Source organism: Leopardus geoffroyi, chromosome C3, assembly GCF_018350155.1.
Source record: "Leopardus geoffroyi isolate Oge1 chromosome C3, O.geoffroyi_Oge1_pat1.0, whole genome shotgun sequence".
NCBI classification, from domain to species: Eukaryota; Metazoa; Chordata; class Mammalia; order Carnivora; family Felidae; genus Leopardus; species Leopardus geoffroyi.
Genome location: NC_059338.1, coordinates 111,097,364 through 111,117,495, shown reverse-complemented (window position 1 = coordinate 111,117,495; position 20,132 = coordinate 111,097,364). Strand labels below are relative to the sequence as shown.

Genomic DNA, 20,132 nt, shown 5'->3' with positions numbered 1-20,132 from the left:
CCTTCCACTTCCCTTCAAACTACTTTCTGCTCCTTTTTCCTTTCCTGATTCTCAGTAGCCAATTGTGGGCAACTTTGAATATCTATACTCAGGAAGATAATAGTGCAGATAATCCAAAATAGAATGTGTCTTGTAGCATTATCTAAATGAATAATAGATATTAGGTGAATAATAATATAGCATGCTCCAGAAACTCATTATATTTCAAAGAAAATAAAGATGTCTTGTGACAAAACCACTTTAAAAGACCCGTAAACATCAGAGGAAAACCTCTGTTCTCATCTTCACCAGAATGACAATGTGCCAGCCTATAGTACAGTGACTCTCTCTCTTGAAGCTTGCTGTATTTTAAGTTCTGTCCTCCCTGAGAAGGAAGGAAATGGTTGAGTTAAAGAAAAATTATGTCACTAGGAACTTGTAAGAAAGATGTACTGTAAGTGTACCCAAATTCACAATATCAAGAAATTGCACCAGTATCGATTGAGGGCTGGGCATTTATTTAACACTAAATATATATCATCCATTCATATACACGTTCATTTTACATTATTACATCTTAACATTCATCACACACTAGAGAGTTTTTAAGAATTTTTCAAAGTCCTGTACTGAGGCTTTCGCAATCTCTTCACAAAATATTTCATCAGGCACAGACACTAATTTGTCCAAAGAAATGTAGTTAAGTTTTGTTGGATCATACTGTGCTCTTCCTAAATAGGTAAGAAACAAATGTCTTTCCTTGATTTTAAACAACCTTGTATTAAATACCTAGAAAAGAAAAAAAAAGGGTTAAAAAAAACATTGTGCACTGAAAGATGAACTATTAAAAATGTCTATTTCACTAAAAATTAAAAATTTTTTAATGTTTATTTTATTTTTAAGAGAGAGGCAGAGCATGAACAGGGGAGAGGCAGAGAGAGGAGACACAGAATCAGAAGCAGGCTCCAGGCTCTGAGCTGTCAGCACAGAGCCCGACATGGGGCTCGAACCCACAAACAGTGAGATCATGACCTGAGCCAAAGTCGGATGCTTAACCGACTGAGCCACCCAGGCACCCCTTCACTAAAAACTTTAATTAGGCTAACAACTATAAAGTACTGACTACATACTCAATAACTATGATAAATGCCACAGGGTTTAAACCATATAGCTTCTGCTAAGAAATTATGATTAAAAAGGGACTCAAAACTAATAAACAGAACTATAAAGTAATTAAGGGCTATATTGTAGGCAAAGAACATTGACTAATCCAGATAGAGGACATGTTGTTAAAACAGCAAATCCTCAGGCCTTGCCCTAAAAGTACTTAATCAGAAACTTTGAATGGGGTTCACAGGTTCTCCAGGTGAGTCTGATGACTGCCAAGTTTGAGAACCGAGGTTAGAAATCAAGGTCAATGGTACCAAAAAATTTGTAAGATTTCACAATCTGTGAAGCTTCCTTATTATTCTTGTAAAATTCCTGCTTGCTCCCTCTCTCTGATTAGCATCAGAATGAAATGAACCTGGCCTCTAGGAGAGCAACTTGGGAAAGCATGCCTTACCCATCTTGGGTTAAAACTCCTAAGAAGTAGCATAAGTGGCAGCAACTTTAAAAGGGAATCAGAAATAGACCAACCAGAACTGTTTTTTGCCAGAGAAAATTTGCTTCACACCACTGGTTTTAAAGCACCAGCCAACACTTTAAGGTCTGTATCAGTTCCCTCACAGTCCTGTCAGTTAATGTATTTTTCCATTATTATTATTTTTTTTAAACAATATTAGCCAGACCCCTAGGACTCTGAGAATCCCAAGAAGGAAGTCACAGTTTTATAACTGGGCTTCCCAGAAGTTAGGGGTCAGCATGCCTAAAAGTCTGTTTTTATTTTTTTATTTTTTTATTTATTTATTTTTTTTTTTAAACCAACGTTTATTTATTTTTGGGACAGAGAGAGACAGAGCATGAACGGGGGAGGGGCAGAGAGAGAGGGAGACACAGAATCGGAAACAGGCTCCAGGCTCTGAGCCATCAGCCCAGAGCCTGACGCGGGGCTCGAACTCACGGACCGCGAGATCGTGACCTGGCTGAAGTCGGACGCTTAACCGACTGCGCCACCCAGGCGCCCCTAAAAGTCTGTTTTTAAATAAGTGATTCTGATGCATCTGGTCAAGTTTATAGTTTCCTCAGAAAGCTTCTGTCCATCTTTGAGACCCCACTCATTCTACTGACAGTGTCAGTTCTTAGAGTGATAGCATATCCTAGTTAAGAGGATGGGTTTTTAAACTCGACTGCCAGAGTTGTAATCTTGGCTCTGTCCCTTGTTACCTAGGTAGCCTTTGGACAATTCTTTTATGCTTACTTTCTCCACTTGTAAAATGGGGATAACAGTACCCATCTCATATGGTTGCTGTGAGGGCTAAAGGAATCAATACAAGTAAAACAGTAAAGACAGAGCTGGCACACAGTGAGCACTTAGTAGCTATCATTATTTCTATGATTTTCCTACCTCTGCTAAATTAAATTAATAGCTCTACAAGGTATCTGGTTAAGACTCTAACATTATGTAAATTAATTACATTTTAGAAGCTTGTCTTCTACACTAGATTACAAATTCCACAAGACTACAGACCGTGTCTGATTGATTTTTGTATCCCCAAATCAGATTATTTTATCATGCTCTATCACTGAATTATTTAACCACTCAGGGGAAAACTAATTGTCATTGCTTTTTAGTTGAAGATCACTTACTTTATAATTGTTCCAATGAGCCAAATTTGTAACACCACTGCAGGCTTCTGACACTTTTAATAATGAATAGATACGCATTTGATGAAACAGAAAAATTCTCTATTAAAGGCCCATTCATAGTGAAGTATGATAGGTAAATAAACATTGCTATTTGTGAAGGAATTGTACCAAATGCAATCTAGTTCTGAACTGTATTAAAGTCATGCTTCTTTTGCCTATCTTTGTATCAAGAACATATATAGCAAATAGGGTATGGGGATCACTTTAATGAAATTCAATCATTCATTTGTTCAGCAAATATTTATCTAGTGCCTACTAAATGTCCTGGTTTAGTTCCAGGCACTGGGAATCCAGTAGTATATAAATTAGACAGGATCTCTACTTTCAAAAAGTTAACATTCTTGTGAACAAGCAGATAATGTCACTTACTAAAGACCAGGAAGTCTGATTAGATTAGAAAATAGAAATACGGCTTTGGCACAATGGCAAACTAGAACTGTTTCATGCTTTGGGAGGTGATCATTACAATATGGCTTAGCTAGTGGATTTAGATAGATTGTGAAATAAAAGTATACATAGAATTGAAAGGACCTTTAAGGGAAGTAATCTATTTCAGATTTAAATGGAGAAAAACACAATAGGGAATACCTTAGATTCCAACAAGCAGAATGACCAATATATAAAAACTATAGGGAAATAGATTCATCATTTGCGTCTCCTCTGGAGATGTCCATGTGTGTTCTAGAAGTTGTAAACATTTTTTTTTTAACATTCATTTATTTTGGGGGGGGGGGGGAGGGGCAGAGAGAGGGAGACACAGAATCCGAAGCAAGCTCCACACTATGAGTGCAGAGCCTGATGAGAGGCTCAAACCCATGAACCATGAGATCATGACCTGAGCTGAAATCAAGAGTTGGCCACTTAACCGACTGAGCCACCCAGGTGTCCCAGACATTGTTAACTTTTCACAAGTGATCCCTCAACTTTGTTTGCTAGATGTGTTCTTGATTAAAAAGATGGGCAAAAGAAATATGATCTTACTACAATGGTCAGTCTCAGAAGCAGACTATATTTGGTCCGATTCCTTTCCAAACAGCAAGTCATTTTTGCAGTGGAACAGCACTATGCACACAGACAGCAATTCTGGATGAAGGGCAAGGACAGCTCTTCGAGTTGTGCGCTTGTTACCTGTGGGAACCTGACAATGAGGTGGTGGGGAATGCTCATCACATTGTGCACATAGTCGAAAATCTCTGTAAGTTTCCTCTTATTTGCAGTTAACATCTTTGGGACTTGGGTGATCATATGTTGAATTTCATTATGTTTGAAACCTAGTTCAAGACGATAAACCTAAAAGAAAGTAGAGTTGCTATGAATCATGAATGGAAATAGTTGTTTTGGTAATAGGCCAGAGGACACAAGGATTCCTTCAAAATTTGAAATGAGGACCTTAGAATCTGGAGACGGCTATGCCAATGCCCTCAAGGGTTCATAACTTCCTGCTTCTGGGGTCACCTGAATTTCAAGCCCCTCTCCTGAGGATGAACTGCTCATGCCATGGTGATCATCATGAAGATCATAACTATGGTATAACTATCATAGCTATGAAATAGAATACTGGTTGGATGTGGAAGGCCTGGTCAGGCTATCTGGATGGGCCCTATATCACAGACCAGCAGTTAAGATTTTCAAAGTGTTTTTTGAGCCTCTGCTCCCAAACACACTCATATACATGTTATCTGGAAAACCTACATCTCAAAATTCCAGACAGAGATGATAAAACTAAATAACCAAATGTAGGTTATTGTACACACTTATAGTATCCTATGCTCCCCCACCAATTGACTGTTCTTATTACTCTGTTTGCTATGCCCCCACTAGACTATAAGCTCCATGTGAGCAGGGACTATCTCCCCTAGCACAGTGCACAGGCAGGTGCTCAATAAAAGTTTCCTCAACAACTGGACATGAAACACTTTTAGCACCTCAGAAAAATAGGCCTTATATCATAATTTCAAATACTACTATAGCTTTGCTTACTTGTCAGCTGCCTTTGGCTTTATACTATCCTCTTGAAGGAAGGACAGTAAAGAGTGTCTGGTATGTTCTGTGATAGAACTGGCAATTGGCACAGTTCTAAGGAGAGCAATGTGCTGGCTACTAGTTTCTTCACAGAAGTCTTTTGGATCCAGCCTCCAAAACTCATCCCCCACCGAGATGACATAAACCTGGGCAACAGATGCCCTCAAGTCTCACACTGGGCAACAGATGCAGTTTCCAGGCATCACCCAGGTACCTAATTCTTTACTCCAGGGTTACGTTTCAATGTCTACAAGGGGATTCACTCCCATAACACCTGGTAAACATGTGAACATGTTATTAACTAAAATAAACTGCTTGCTAGATACTTATTGTATCATTTCCTATATCCATCTTTTTAGAAATAACTTCTTTCACAATCTAGTTTTCTTTTAAAATGACAGTACAACATCTATCCTCTTCTTAAGCAACAAAGCTGATTTCTGAAAAGCTTAAAGTCATCCTACCTTCATGTTTTCTTTCACAGGTTCCAGACTTCCAGTTAGTAGCCTTGGGAGACGAACTATCAGATCTCTAGTCTACAGTTGTAAAACAATCTATTATTAGTATGTATGCATATTTAACTAGTTTGGAAAAACAAGGCATTACTAGGAACTAGGAAGGAACACAAAACTAATTTTAAAATATAACCCATTAAGAAAAATGCTGGGAAGCCTGAAAACACATAAACTTAATACTGTTTGAGGAGAAAACAAACACTGAAACCAAACTTAAGGCACCACCTTGATGGAATATTATAAAATGATACGGCTATATATTTAACATAGCAGGGTAATTCATTCTGGTACAAAAATACCAGGCATTTATAGAATTCATATGGGCTAGGTATCTGTTAGAAACATGAGAGATTTAAGTTACTAAATGAAGCTGACACGGAAGTATACAAATTCTCCCCTTACCTTCTTCACGCTAAGTTCAAGTTCTTTCTGAAAAAATCCCAATCTGTTATCCAATCTTTCCACTGAAAAACTCAGCAAAAATGGTGCATTTCTGACCATCTGTGCAATATGTGCCTTACTGAAATTTTTTGACTGTAGATAAGCCACTCTAGAGAAACAAACAAAAAACACACGTACACATGATCAACATTTACTAATGTCATGCTACTTCCCAAAGTAACAAACCAAAAAAGGAGTAAGTAAAAACATTCTGTAGTAATGGCCCAAATATGGTTAAAGCAAAACAAGCATCCATCCAACTCTAGAATGGTTCCCATTTATACTTAGAAACCAAATAATTCTGAAATCTACTAACAGACTGATTCTCTTTTCAGTTAATCTGACTTATTTTATTACTTGATAGAAGAAAATCAAATAGTTTCTGTTTAAGAACAGAAAATCCATAAACTAAGAAACTAAGAGATTCCAAACTCTTTTTGTAGAGACCCTCAAGCATGGCTAAAATCGGGAGTTGTTTCAGTTAGTCAATTTCCTGAGTATTTATTTTCATAAATCATTTTTACCATGGTTTCCATTGTGCATTTTGTTAACAACTGAGAAATTCCTGTTCAGTTTCTGGGAACAAAAGTAAGGTAGTAAAATACAGAAAATATGACTATGAAATAACATTATTGATTTTAAAAACTTATAAGCACAGTAAGAAGCAGTTTTATTAAATGCCTAAAATATAGGAGGGCATGTTTAATTCTCACCAGAAAAAACAAAAAAAAAAAACGTGTGAACCAGGTAAGTTTTCCACATTGCATTTGAAGAAACACAGATTCAGAAGTTAAATACCTTCTTTAGACCACAAACTGATTAATGACCAAGCTGAGATTTGAACTTGGGCGTGCCTACATTGAATGCCACCATATGGCATGGTATATTCTGTACCGTATGCCACCAGAGCTTATACTTTAAAGTGACTACTACTCCTTTAAAGGACTCCTTAGAGTTCATGAGAAAAAAGACCAATAAATTTAAGTATATAAATATTTTAAATGCAAGGCAAAAAACAACAACAAAACCACCATCGACAAAGTCAAATGACAAATATTTACAATATGTCATAGAGAAACAACTACTTTTATTAAAATATAGAAGAATGCTTACAAAAGACAGAAAAAGTCCTAATTTTAAAATGGCAAAGAACGTATGTGATTTATGAAAAAGGAAATGTAAATGGAAATTTAGCATACGAAAAGATACTCCAAACATTTCTGGAACAACACTGAGGCAGTTTTTATGTACAAAATGAACTGAAACCATAAAGTTAGATGTCACAGTATTAGTGAGGGTACTAGAGAAACTGGCGCTTCTGTAAGATGTTGGTGGAAGTGTAAACTGGAAAACAACCTGACAAAGGACCACCTGTCAATACCTATTAAAATTATAAATGCACATACCCCTTGACCTAGCAATTCCCTTCTAGAAATCTGTCGTACAGTTGTATACCACTATGTGTGAAATGATACATATGATAACGAGAGTCACTGCAGCCTTGTGATTACTAGTAGAGATTGGAAACAACCGCCATGTTTATCATAAGGGACTAGATGATCCTCAGTATGAACTACACTAGCATTAAAAAGAATAGGAAGTGCCAATACAAAACTATCTCTAACATATAGTTAAGGTAAGAAAGTGGAGTGCAGAATAGTATGCATAAAAATGCTGTCAATTGTATGTATGGGGATTCATGTATATTTGTACACACAGATCTACACATATGCTTGCATACGATAAAACATTCTTAACACGTTGAACACAAAATTGGTAATAGTAGCTGCCTCCACAGATAGGTCTCAGAAGGTTGATGAGGGATAGGAAATAAGTGGGTGGAAAGTAGAGTTACTTCCATTCCCCCCCCCCATTTTTTTTTTGGTCATAGCAAAAATCAGTATCTGACTAAAACATTATCAAAACCTTTGTCTACATGGTGATAATTTTTCTAATAAAAAATTAAGATATAAGTCCCAGCCAAAAATTTTTTTTAAATGATTTAAATGCAGATTATTCACTTGAAAATTCTTATGAAGAATCAAACAACTTTTTTATACATTTGAAATTTTCCGCGTTCAAAAGACAAAAAGTATATGAAACCAATGCTATTACAGAAATCCTAGAAAATAAGACTGCTGTACATACCAGAGACAAAAGCTAGTAAGTTCAATTAAATAAAGATTATCTTACTCTCGACTCTTACAGCAGAAGCTTATTTGTTGTCGTATGTGGATAAACTACCTATTAAAAAATTCCAAGTAATTAAAACAAATGCTCCAGAGTTTTGAGTCAGCTAGGTTTAGGGATCATTAGACCATGCTGTCTACAGGAGAATATCCCTTAGTTGTTAGGAGCATGCATGATCTACAGCAAGTAACGTCCGCTTATTTTTTTTTTTTTTTTTTTATCGTTTTTATTTATTTTTGAGACAGAGAGAGACAGAGCATGAACGGCGGAGGGTCAGAGAGAGAGGGAGACACAGAATCGTAAGCAGGCTCCAGGCTCTGAGCCATCAGCCCAGAGCCTGACGCGGGGCTCGAACTCACGGACCGCGAGATCGTGACCTGGCTGAAGTCGGACGCTTAACCGACTGCGCCACCCAGGCGCCCCTCGTCCGCTTCTTTTAAACTTAGGTTTCCTTCACAGAATTAGGAGTGGGGAGACAACATGGTGCAGTAGTAGCCAGGACTCTGCAGTTAGACTAAGTGGGCCTGAATCCCAGCTCTGCCACTTATACTACCTGCGTAATCTTGGGCAAATCATTAAACCTCTCTGTGCCTCCTCTGTAAAATGGGGTTATTAGTAATATGGTGCAATAGTTAATGGTACTGAAATAGTGTATGGTGATGGATGGTAGCTACACTTGAGGGGAGCAGAGCATAACAGACAGCCTTATACAGACTTGTTGAGTTACTCTGTTGAACACCTGGAACTAACGTAGCATTGCACATCAACTATACTTCAATTAAAAAAAATAGTATCAGTGCAGTAGGCAGCATCTGAAATGGCTCCCAATCCCCACCTCCTAGTATACACACTTCTTTTGAATACATCTTGAACAATAGGGCAAACTGGTGTTGGAATGGGGAGAGATCAGTGTTCCAGAATCAGAAGCAGAGCTGGATACATCAGACTGCGTTTCCTTCGTTCTCTTCCCTGTATTCTAATAGCCTATTTATATTGTACCAGACTGTAAGTCCCATGAAGAGAGAGTGTGCATGTCTATCTTTTGTGGTTCAAGTCTAGCTAGGTGCCTTACATATCTAACAGCTCAAATTGTTCAATGTAAGGAATCCAGTTTTTTGTTTAGATTTTTCCTATTCCAGAGACAAGACACTGGACTCTGAAGCTTCAAGGAACTGCACAGTTCTCTGAAATGCATCAGTGTAAGAATAACCTGGAGGTGAAGACTAGAGGTGGGCCAGTTAGGAGACTACTGCAGTAATCTTCATGTGAAATGATGGGGACCCGAGGTAACCTTCACAGTGAAGATTAAGAGAAATGTGTTGACTGATTTGAGAGAGATAAAAATGGAATTCATAGGTGATTTATTAGATGTGGATCTAAAAGAAGAAAAGTCAAAGTCAATACCAATATTTCTAATTTGGGCAACAAGGTGAGCAGTGCTTTATCTGGGAATACAGGGAAGAACTGACTCTTGGGTGAGAAGTGGGGATGATGATAAATTCAAAACATGAATTTAGGGACAGGGGCTCTGTCTTGTTCTCTGTGGTGTTCCCAATGCCTAGCAGGATTCTTATCTCACAGATCAATACTGTCTCATTTCACTGTATTGATTCTCACAGATTTTTCTTTGAATGTTGAATGAAGTACAAAGATGTTTATAGAAGTGCTTTTTAAAGAAGAAAAAAAAGAACAACCAAAATAGCCAATTTACGGAAATGATTAAGCGAATTATACAATAATGTGCCAAGAGGATGCCAAATGTCTACCATCAAAAATTGGCCAGAAAAATTAAAAAAAAAACACAAAAAAGTTCAGGCTTTCATAATTTAAGTGCACTCTCAGATAATTCAGCCATCTGCTAATGGATTAAAAATTTTTTTTATTCTAGTCTCCAAAGGGATACAGTTAAGTATTGACTCAGCAATAAGCTGAACACATAAAAATATGAAGTTGAATAGTAAACTGTCTTAGATACTTAATCTTGATCAAAGAAAATCTATAACAACAACAAAATAACATTCATGTTCATTATCAGTCAATCCTTATGCAGCTGAGACTTAAAAATAACTTACATATACATTTCCTTCATAACCATAACCACTTCTTGGGTTATGTGAAAATCATTGTAACAGCCCTACCTGGTCTTAAGATTTTCAAGGTCTTCAGAGAAAATAGCATAGTTTTTAGTCAGGTATGTTCCCAGTTGGTTATCCTCTATACCCAAATCTTTAAGAAACACGAGTATTTGCTTAATGTCTTTTTCAAAATCCAGTCTCAGAAGGAGGTTGGCTGCATCTGGATGTTTTTCTATCTTTGAGAGATCCACTCCTATAATAAATTGCAAATACTGTTTGAGGAAAACAGTTTAGGTAGGTCATTAAACTTCATACACAAAAACACAAAAAATTACTGATGAAGACCAACAACCTGTCCAAAGGAGAACTGAGATAGGCCAATAGCAATTTCTAAATATATTTAAACTAATCTGGTTGCAGAAATAAAAATAAATTAAAATGAAATATAGTACTTATTTCAAAGTCATCTATAGAGGAAAACAGTGCATTTGGGGCTAAATTTCTACCCAAAACAAATTTACCAAGTCATACTGACCTAGCTAGGATCATCACCTTTATCTATGCTTTCTTGAATATTGTTTGAAGGATGCTTATCAATCCCTGGTGATCTCCACAGTAACTGCTTAACTGGTAATTCTGCAGTGTAACAAACCCTATAAATGATTGTTACTTTCTTCGAAGTTTGTCATTTTCTTAGTTATAAGCATTATTTTAAAAATATACTTATGATGGGGCATTTGGGTGGCTCAGCTGGTTAAGTGTCCAAATCTTTAATATTTTTTTAACATTCATTTATTTTTGAGAGACACAGACAGAGAACAAGCAGGGGAGGGACAGAGAGAGAGGGAGACACAGAATTTGAGGCAGGTTCCAGGCTCTGAGCTGTCAGCATGGGGCTTGAGCCCACGAGCCATGAGATGTTGACCTAAGTCAAAGTCAGACACCTAACCTACTGAGCCACCCAGGTGTCCCTAGTGTCCAACTCTTGATTTTGGCCTGGGTCATGATCTCTAGATTCATGAGTTCACACCCCGCATCAGGTTTTACACTGGCAGCATGGCGCCTGCTTAGGATCCTGTCTCTCCCTCTCTCTCTCTCAAAATAAATAAATAAACTTAAAAATATATATATATATATACTTATGATCCCCTCCAGAGGGGAAATAAAAATAACCTGATGTCTTACTCATTGTAATCTCCAGGTCTTCAGCATAAAGACAAGTACCTTGAAGGAGCTCAAGAAATATCTGTGTGAGAACAGGTGAGCGTATACAGCCCTCAAATATGCAACACAGCAGGAAGTATACAACCCGTAACCCTCACATATCCTTATAATCTTAGGTAGTCTAAGAAAATGAGACAAGGGACAGGAGAAAGGAAGAAGGAGAAAGCAAGTTGTTATTTTAAAGTATTCTCTGGTTATGGATATAATTAGATGTCAACATTAATTAGGCAGGGAATCAAAGTAACCTGTAATTCAAAATTCTCATTAAAACTAAGTGTTTTATTCTCTCATTTTTTTCCTTTTATCTGGTTAAAAAAAAAAACATGAATAGGAAAGGCCTATTTCTTACCTTTAGAATAAACCTTTGAAGATAATGTAAAATTTCAAGGTTAGACTTAAATTTTATATTCTTAAAAATACTTCTTCACGTTAAAAATACTCTAAAAACTGATTTCCAGAAGCAACTGTATAATCTTAAATATAAAAGCAAAGAAATAAAAACATTCTTTCTTTAATGGTATACACAACCAGAAAAATAAATTATTATATCCAAACATATTTGTAAACCCGTATTTATTGATATTAAACAGGCATTGATATAAAATGATCATGAACAGAAAAACAGATTACACAAACACACACACAGAACGAAAACCAGGAACAGATCCAGGATGAGCTAAATAAATAAAAAATTAGCATAAATAATGACATTTCAAATTAATGACGAAAAGATGGACAATTCATTAAAATATAATGGGATCACTAGCTATACATTTGAAATGTAACTGTTTTCATAACTACACTTATCATGGTGAATATGATATAATGTACAGAACTGTTGAATCACTATGTTGTATATCTGAACTACATAACGTATGTCAATTATACTTAAATTTAAAAAGTTCCTTCTACATCTGATATAAAATTTCAGAAAGATTAAGAATCTAAATGTGTACTAACTCTACAACTACTAGAAGAACACAGAGTTTTAAAAATATTAAGCTTGACTACATAAAAATATAAAACCCTTGTACGGTTTTCTGTAATAAATTGCAGAGAAAAAGGTGGGGAAAGCTATTAACAAATTGGTGATAGGGTTACCTTTGGAAAGTGGAAATGGATATGCAGAGAAGGTGAGGGTTCTTTCTCTTATGATACTTGCATTATTAACAACTAGATGTAATTATTTTATAATTTAAAAATAACATTAGTAGAAAAATAAATTAAAATTGTTAGATGAAAAGATAAGACAGAAACTAGTTCTAAAAATCTGTGATAAATGTGGGAAGAGGTGCTTTAAAAATAACATAAAGGGTTCAGACTTCAAATTTAATTTAATATTACAGCTGACATGTGCTGAAGTGCCTTGCTCAGCGTGAGCCGTCACACCCTGACTGTGCTGAAACAGAAATCCTGAAAAGCTGCTTTTTAACAGCAATAGGAGAGCAGAATCTCATCGGGAGAGCACGCTGCTGTCAGCACAAATCACTTGGGCTTACTCAAGATTTCATTAACTTAAAAAAATAATCACTGAATGCGTACTATGGACCAGGCACTCCTGTTAGGCTCTGGGGATATAAAAAATGAATAATACACGACGCTAACATCTAAGTGACCACAGTCTAAGTTGGTTTTATCTATTCAGTAACTAAAAATATTACCACTGTATTCAATTATGGTTATACATATTTAGTATATCCATCAAGGTCTGGCAGGATTGCCCTAGAAAGTGCAAACAAAAAGAACTTTAATGAAGAGACTGTACAGTGTGGTGTCACAGAGTTGAGGGAACCGACAAGGGCACCCCTAGTGCTAACGAGACAGGCAACAAAAAGTGTTACCCAAACCCACAGGGAGCTGCAAGCTATTGAGAAAGGGCTGCTCAGTTGGAGCTGTTGTCATGGAGTGAGGCAGTTATAGGACCCAAAGCTGGGAGGGAACAGGGAAGACAGTACTCCCACCTGCCCTCCCTCTCCTCCTGCAAGTGCCTCCCACTGGCTGAAGCTGCCCAGAAGCCAGCTGGCAAAGGAGCTCTAGTGCACAGAGGTTAGCCTCCTAGGATACAGACAGAATGGACAGAGAAAGGCAGAAAATAGATCTGAGAAGCAGAGAGGCACCAGGCCACTAGGGTCCTTAAAAATACTGTTTGACCATGTAATCATGGGTCCTCTGTTCTGTCATTTAAATTACTTCCAAGATGTGCTGTCCACAAATCAACATACAGATGAACAGCTGAAACATATTCTAAAACTGTTAAGTATGCTGTAAATTATTTAAAGGCAGGGCCACGTCTTCTGTTTATCTTGTGTTACCCATAGTACTTCTCATACGGTTGGAGGAAGCTGTTCCAAAAGGAAGGGGGCTGACTCTTCTGTTTGCAGTAGATGTCATCTTTCTCTCCCCTTTGACCCCACGAAACACTTTATTCATATGTCTTCTGTGGCACTTACCACTTTACCTTTCATCCTTGTAGGCTGGTTATTCTTATAGATGTATATTTAGATGCTTCTAAAGACTTGAAGCTTCGTGAGAACAAAGGCCATTCTCTGTATATTTGGGTAACTTGCATAGGAACAGGTAAGTAAGCAACTGTAATACTGTTATTAGCACAAGAAAGGCAGTAAGCTGCGGGTGATAGGAACGCCCAGCTAGCGGAGGGTCACTGAAGACATTTTAGAAGTTACTTGAACTTGAATTAAGTTTTCCAGTTGTCAGAGCTGGCCAACCAAAAGGATGGAAGGGGCAAGCAGTGAAGCTGCAAAGGTAAGCAAGGGCCAGACCAGACAGATATCCCAGATATCTTGGGAAGGCTTTGAAGGACTTAAGTAGCTCACTGATGTAGTCAGATCTGCATTTTAGAAAGAGAACTGATATTACGGATCATCGGGGTAATGGTGCTGATAAGACGAATATCAAGTTAGAAAACTCCTCATTTTCCAGTGAAAAATAAGGATCTAAACTATGGCAGCGACTGGAGAATGAGAGTAGCACATGGATTTGACAGAGAATCCCTCACCTACCCTGCTCCTCTCAATCCCCTAGGAGAAAGGTTTGTCATATGGGAAAACAAAGCCTGAGAAGTGCCAGACCCAGAGATAATGAGAAAAGCAGAAGGCTGAAATAAGATGCTGGACTGAAAATGAGAGGACCAAGTGAAAAAGGCTGTGGTGGGGTCCCTTGGCTGCCTTCAACTCTCCAGGCCCAAGTATGTCCTCCCAACCAACAAGCTGAAATACTCTGGAGTAGGCCTAGAGAGAAACCATCGAAATTAGGGGGGCAGTGGGCTTCAGGAGGAAGGCTGTGGGGTGGGGGGGATGGAAGTAATTCCTCACCTGATAGGGTTTATTGTAGGAAAAACTGTCCTGAGAGGCTATTGGAAGGTGTGGGAAAATCTGGCTCTAGAAATAAAGAAAACGAATCAAAGGAAAAACAAGAATTATCATTAACTATGGAAAAATGAAAAGTTGTACAGGAAGGAAAACAATCCCAGGACAGCAAGCAATATTGATAGTCATAATGTTAATTAATGACTGATGATTCATCTAAAATTTGTTACCATAAACATACTGGGCAAATTGAGTAGGGGAAAGGTATGTGTGTACATACAAGAGATCAACTAATGTCTAAAGCTGATGAACCAAGAAATAACGGTATAAACAATTATATAAACAAAGGTTAACTGCAAACAGAGCCATAAAAGTTGAGTGGATACCTCTGAGGAAAGGCATGAAGGTCAGGAAGGATGAAGCAGGGAATACGGGTTTTCACTAGAGGGCTTTTCACACTATTTGACTTTTGTTCATCTTGATAAAGATTAAGAATGCTGATTTGAACAAAGTAAGGCAAAATAACACAAATGAAGACTACACCAAGAAGTACTTGTAGGTTATTCAGACTTACCTAGAAGCACTAATTTCTGCAGAGTCTCAGAATGATCCACATAGTCTCGAAGTGTGAATGTATCTGGGGGCAATGGAGGGTCTGCAATAATCTGAATGGCCTCCTCCTCGGAAACTGGCTGCAACGGAGACAATGGAGGCAAATCGTCCAGTGCTTTGAAGCCAGCCATGTAGAAAGAAAGAAGCAGTTAGCTATCCAGTCTGTACAGCTAAAGCTAAACCCCTTCTTTTTAAATCTTGGAACCATTTCAGAATTAAAGATCTGAGTTCAAATATTTTCCACCTTCAGAGAGGTAAGGTTAAGACTATTTATAGAGAAATCAACTGCTGTTCCTCCAAGATAAGAAATCTGTTGGTAAGTTTCTATTCATAAAGAGGTCCTATACAAAATTACTTTCCTTTGTTTTACTTTTAATCAACAGGTAAGAATGCTAAAGATCAACTGACCTTCAAGTACATTTTGAGATAGATTCTACCATAGCTTGTTAAACTGGACCAAAATACAACATATTCTACCAGCCTGATTTGTAGGAGTTAAAATCATTATCTCCTGAAATATCTTTTTTTTTTTAATGTTTATTTATTTATTTTGAGAGAGAGCAAGAGGGGGAGAGAAAGAAAGAGAGAGCGAGAGAGAGAGAGAGAGCGAGCGAATCCCAAGCAGACTCTACACTGTCAGTGCAGAACCCAACACGGGGCTCGATCTCATGAACCATGAGATCATAACCTGAGCCGAAATCAAGAGTCAGATGCCTAACCAACTGAGCCACCCAGGTGCCCCCTGAAATGTCTTTTGATGCAATCCCCTTTCCTCCAAGTTATTCTCAAGTATGTTGGTTAAGCGTCTGACTTCAGCTTAGGTCATGACCTCACGGCTCGTGAATTGGAGTCCTGTGTCGGGCTCTGTGCCGACAGACAGCTCAGAGCCTGGAGCCTGCTTCAGATTCTGTGTCTCCTCTCTCTGCCTTTCCCCTGCTCATGCTCTGTCTCTCAAAAATAAATAAACATTAAAAAAAAAATTTAAAGGACTTCTGTGACTCTGTTTCTATCACCTGTAGTCCTTCCCTAAGGACATGACCCTCTCTGGTATAGTCTTGATTCTGATATTTTCTTTAAACCAAACAAGGTATGGAAGACACTGGGAACTGTCACCAACCTTAAGCTAAAGAATCAAGACTATGATTTTTTTGTTCTATTTTTTGCTTCATAACACTACCCTTTCTTACTTCCTATAGCCAGTCTTTCCTCCCTGCCCTCCTCAACCCAGCTATCTTTCTTTCATATTCTGCTTAACCTAATATTACCTCATTGTGGTGAAATATTCCTTTTACAGAAATATTCCTAAAATAGAAAACACAGAAGGGAGAGGACTGACTAAAAAATGACACAACGGTGCTTTCAGGGGTGTCCCATTTGTGCTCTTTTTGGTTTGTTGATTATGGGAGCTGTTATATAACTAAATGTGTATGTCAAAATTCGTAAAACTGTATATTCAAAAGCAATGAATTTTACTTGGATAAAATTATATCCTAATCAGGCATATAAAATTAGGATAAATTATTCCCTAATAAACCTAATTACCACCTGAAAAATTTTTTATAAAGATTCTAAATAATAAAATTTTTAGAAAGCAACTGTTATACATATAGCTAGCTATAATGATATATATATACATATATATGTGTATATATACACAAATTTATGAACTTGTTTTTTTAGTCAAATAAAGATATAATAGAAATAAATGAACAGAACCAGCATTGTTCTCTTCCTTGTGTGGTACAAAGTTATAACTTGAAATGGGCTAACAGACTATAAACAGTTAACTTGTTCAAACTAACAAAGTGGGGCAAAGGGGACTTTTCTGGAAGTTCAGAATTACCTTCTAGAGACAGCTCAGAATCAAAGCTGGGCATCTTTTGTGTCTTCTGTGTCTGCTCATTGACGGAAGGAAGCAGAGCACTCTGGGCAGAACTAATCTCTTGCCTACTTGAGTTCGTAGACTGGGAACTATTCCACAAGGAGGAAGTCCTATAAGTCTTAAATCCCCACGGGAGAAAGCAATTGTCAGAGGACATCTGTGGCTGAGCAGAAAAGCCATGAGACAATGTTTTTCCTCGTCTCTGAAACTGTTTTCCGAGTTGTGTAGCTGTAATGAAGCTACTCAACTTAACTGAATTGAACCATCTGGGTATCTGTTGGGCTGACAAAGCCATCTTTCTTAAAGTAGGCTACAAAGGAAATACATAACAGTCAAAAGAGAGAAACTTACTTTACTTAAATGTTTAAAACAGTATTCAAACAACAAAATGATAAACTGGAGAATCTTTTTTCTAACTGAAAGATGTTTAATAAATCTAGATGATTAGTCAGATGTTTCCTAAGCACAAGAAAAGCCATAAGCAAAGCAGTCCCAGGTATAAACCAAAAGACAGGAACTTCTGAACTGGAAAAATAAAGATTGCTTTACAATTAAAAAAAAAAAAATCATTGGTATAAGAAAAACACTTAAAACAAAAATCTGTAAATGTTTAAATTACAGCTGAACCCAATAATCTGTTTATTTAATATTTAGAGGAAATAAGGTAATATTAAGTGTTCTTGAAATTTGGTTTGAAAGACATTTAAGAACAGATTGTTAATCAAAACACTGACTTATTCAAATGCATTTTATGTATGTACATTAGTCACAAAATAAAAAACAATAAAAAAATCTACCTTGTCCTAAATGAATTATCAAAATATTATCACTGTTATCTAGAAGATTGTTTCTTGCTTTATTCTCAGGGCTGAACACTGTTAAGATAAAGCTGTTCCTCAAAAGGGAATTGAACAAAACCAGTTTTGTCAAATTTTGTTTTTGGCTGTAGAAAAAGAAAAAGAAAAGCTTTGAAAAACAAAAGGTCAAAACTAGCAAGCAAAATGAAGTGACAGAAATACATATGCAATCAGCAATGAATACATGAATATTTTTACTGAAAAAGCAGTGGTTTTTAAAAAAGATTTTTATAAGGAAATTATGAAGAAATCTTGTCTACATCCAGCTTCATTAGAAGAGTAGACTGCTGCGTATAATTTTATGTTAAATAAGGTAATCCACATAAAACACAGCCTGGAGTCCAGCATATGGAAAATGCTCAACAAATGTTAGCCATTATCACTATTATTGATTACACATCCAAACAGAAATGAATTCTGAATTGCAGCATACAATTTCTTGTTTTTCTACATATTGGAATTCAGCTTGTTTTATGATCTGAATTAGAGCAGATATTGAAGGTCTAGCCTCCTTCTGGAGACTTGTAGTTTAGGGAAATTTCCTGAAAGAGATTTACAAATGTCAAAGTCTGTCATTCTGAAATGATTTTAGAAAGGAAATAAGTATGCACAACAACCTTGCGGGATTGGCGCTTTTTGTTAAATTCTGGTAGGAAATGATCCTGCAAATCTGTCAAGTTTCCACTAAAACCTACAACATTGATTCTCTGCACAAAGTCATAAGGGAACTAAACTGGAAGCCAGAAGGCCTCAGTTGTACTAGTTGACAAGACTATTTCTTGTGGTGCTGGGCAGATTGGCCCATGAAGGGGGTTCAATAACTATTCTTTAAATAACATGTTTTTTAAAGGTTATAGGTACAGTAAGATGATTCTTAAAGTCCCTAGCAGCTCTAAAATGTTTTTTGACTTCTAAGTTTGTCGAAGCATTTCATACTACTTTGATTTCAAAGCAAACTCCTTAAATCCCACATTCACTGTAAAGACTTTCCAGCCTCACATATGGCGCAGATGAGCTTTTGAATTCCACCCATATTCATTAAAAGACCTTTTGCGTACAACTAATGTTTATCCCATTTGTATTTACAAGTGCACTAACCTCTCTTCCTCAACATTTCATTGCTGTAGATACCTTTTAACAATTGATGAATTATTCGGTCATGGGAGCTGGGATGGGTCCCTTCTCTTGACCCACCCTCCCATTAGCCCAGAGCCTTGCACTACTCCAATGTGTGTTGGATGGAAGTGAATCAGTTCCAACTACGGCTAACTCATTTGTCTAGCTTGGTATTCAAAAGAGGATAAGGCGCTTGCAGACGTGCATAAAATCCAGCGTACTGGTAACAGTAAATATAACACAACTTCAGGAAGATCAAAGAAAAAAGCCTTAAAGAATTCTGTAAAGTCCATTAAAATATCACACACTACTTCTTGCTCTAGTTCCTCGCTAGGAATAGTAATTGGGACTGAAGTACTGTTTTTCCAGGGTTCAAGATTTCTACCTCTGTAAGGCTAATTAGCGAAATCAGGAGGTGAAAAAGGGGTGAATGGGAGAAAGGCTTCGTTATAAGGGGCCTCTCCTAACAAGCCTCCATAGCGAACTTCCGCAGGAAGCCAGCTGACAAGCTAGGCTTCCTTCCGCAAAACACGCTAATACACAAGCATGGTTGAGATTTCGCCTCGTCGACCAGGGAAAAAAACAAAACAAACCAAGACTAATTGCCCCCAATAGGGTCGCGGAGACCCGAGAGCCCTGAGGCCCCGGGTGCGGCCTGGACGTGGGCAGATCCGGACCCGAACCCCACCAGGAGCGCGCCCCTCGCGCTCCGGCGGCTCCCGCTTTACCTGTGGCGAGGCCCAAGCTCGCGGTTTATTTTGGGGTGGCCTCCAGGCTGGCCCGGCGGACCGTTCCGCAGTACCCCACGCCAGCCGGTCAGCCAGCCCCGCCACCCCTGCCGGCCACCGCCGCCGCGCACCCTCGCCCACGTGGACTGCGGCCGGAGTGGGAGAGACTATCTGCGAGGCTGCGCGGGGGGAGAGCGGGCGGCAGGCGGTGGGAAAAGAGCCGGCCAGGGGCCACAGCTTCTCTTCTCTCGCACGCCACTTCCCTTAGGCCTTGGCCACTGGGCATCTGAAATACCACGAGTCCGTAGAGATGCTTCTGCTGGAACGCCAGCGCGGGCACGGCCGGCGCCGCCCCCC

The 20,132-nt window shown here is 38.0% G+C and overlaps 1 protein-coding gene and 1 long non-coding RNA gene across 5 annotated transcripts; one reads left to right on the top strand and one right to left on the bottom strand.

Annotated features, from left to right (window-relative positions):
- Positions 1 to 476: 476 nt before the first annotated feature.
- MTERF3 (mitochondrial transcription termination factor 3) lies at positions 477 to 20,062 on the bottom strand. Of its 3 annotated transcripts, XM_045454155.1 has the most exons (9): positions 19,776 to 20,062; positions 17,872 to 18,017; positions 17,036 to 17,384; positions 15,155 to 15,307; positions 10,094 to 10,283; positions 5,727 to 5,874; positions 5,274 to 5,345; positions 3,916 to 4,077; positions 477 to 768 (listed from the first exon to the last, which is right to left on the bottom strand). In XM_045454155.1, the coding sequence occupies exons 3-9, from the start codon at positions 17,367 to 17,369 to the stop codon at positions 574 to 576; spliced, it is 1,254 nt and encodes a 417-aa protein (XP_045310111.1). In that variant the 5' UTR covers positions 17,370 to 17,384; positions 17,872 to 18,017; positions 19,776 to 20,062; the 3' UTR covers positions 477 to 573. The 3 variants fall into 3 exon arrangements, with proteins under 3 accessions (XP_045310111.1, XP_045310110.1, XP_045310112.1); XM_045454154.1 differs by lacking the exon at positions 17,872 to 18,017; XM_045454156.1 differs by lacking the exons at positions 15,155 to 15,307; positions 17,036 to 17,384; positions 17,872 to 18,017; positions 19,776 to 20,062 and adding an exon at positions 11,216 to 11,597.
- On the top strand, positions 9,093 to 14,022 carry LOC123585719. 2 transcript variants are annotated; one of them, XR_006706391.1, is made up of 3 exons: positions 9,093 to 9,241; positions 11,232 to 11,290; positions 13,728 to 14,022. It is a non-coding gene; the product is annotated as an uncharacterized LOC123585719 (long non-coding RNA). The 2 variants fall into 2 exon arrangements; XR_006706390.1 differs by lacking the exon at positions 9,093 to 9,241 and adding an exon at positions 9,274 to 9,384.
- Positions 20,063 to 20,132: the final 70 nt, after the last annotated feature.

What these genes read in the sequence shown, in the direction of transcription:
- MTERF3 (XM_045454155.1), bottom strand. Translation starts at nt 17,369, where the DNA reads ATGGCTTTGTCAGCCCAACAGATACCCAGATGGTTCAATTCAGTTAAG. An exon ending in CTTGAAAATCTTAAGACCAG is followed by an intron (nt 5,875 to 10,093) that starts GTAGGGCTGTTA and finishes TTGTTTCTCTAG; the next exon opens with AGTGGCTTATCTACAGTCAA. An exon ending in TTGAACTTAGCGTGAAGAAG is followed by an intron (nt 5,346 to 5,726) that starts GTAAGGGGAGAA and finishes TTACAACTGTAG; the next exon opens with ACTAGAGATCTGATAGTTCG.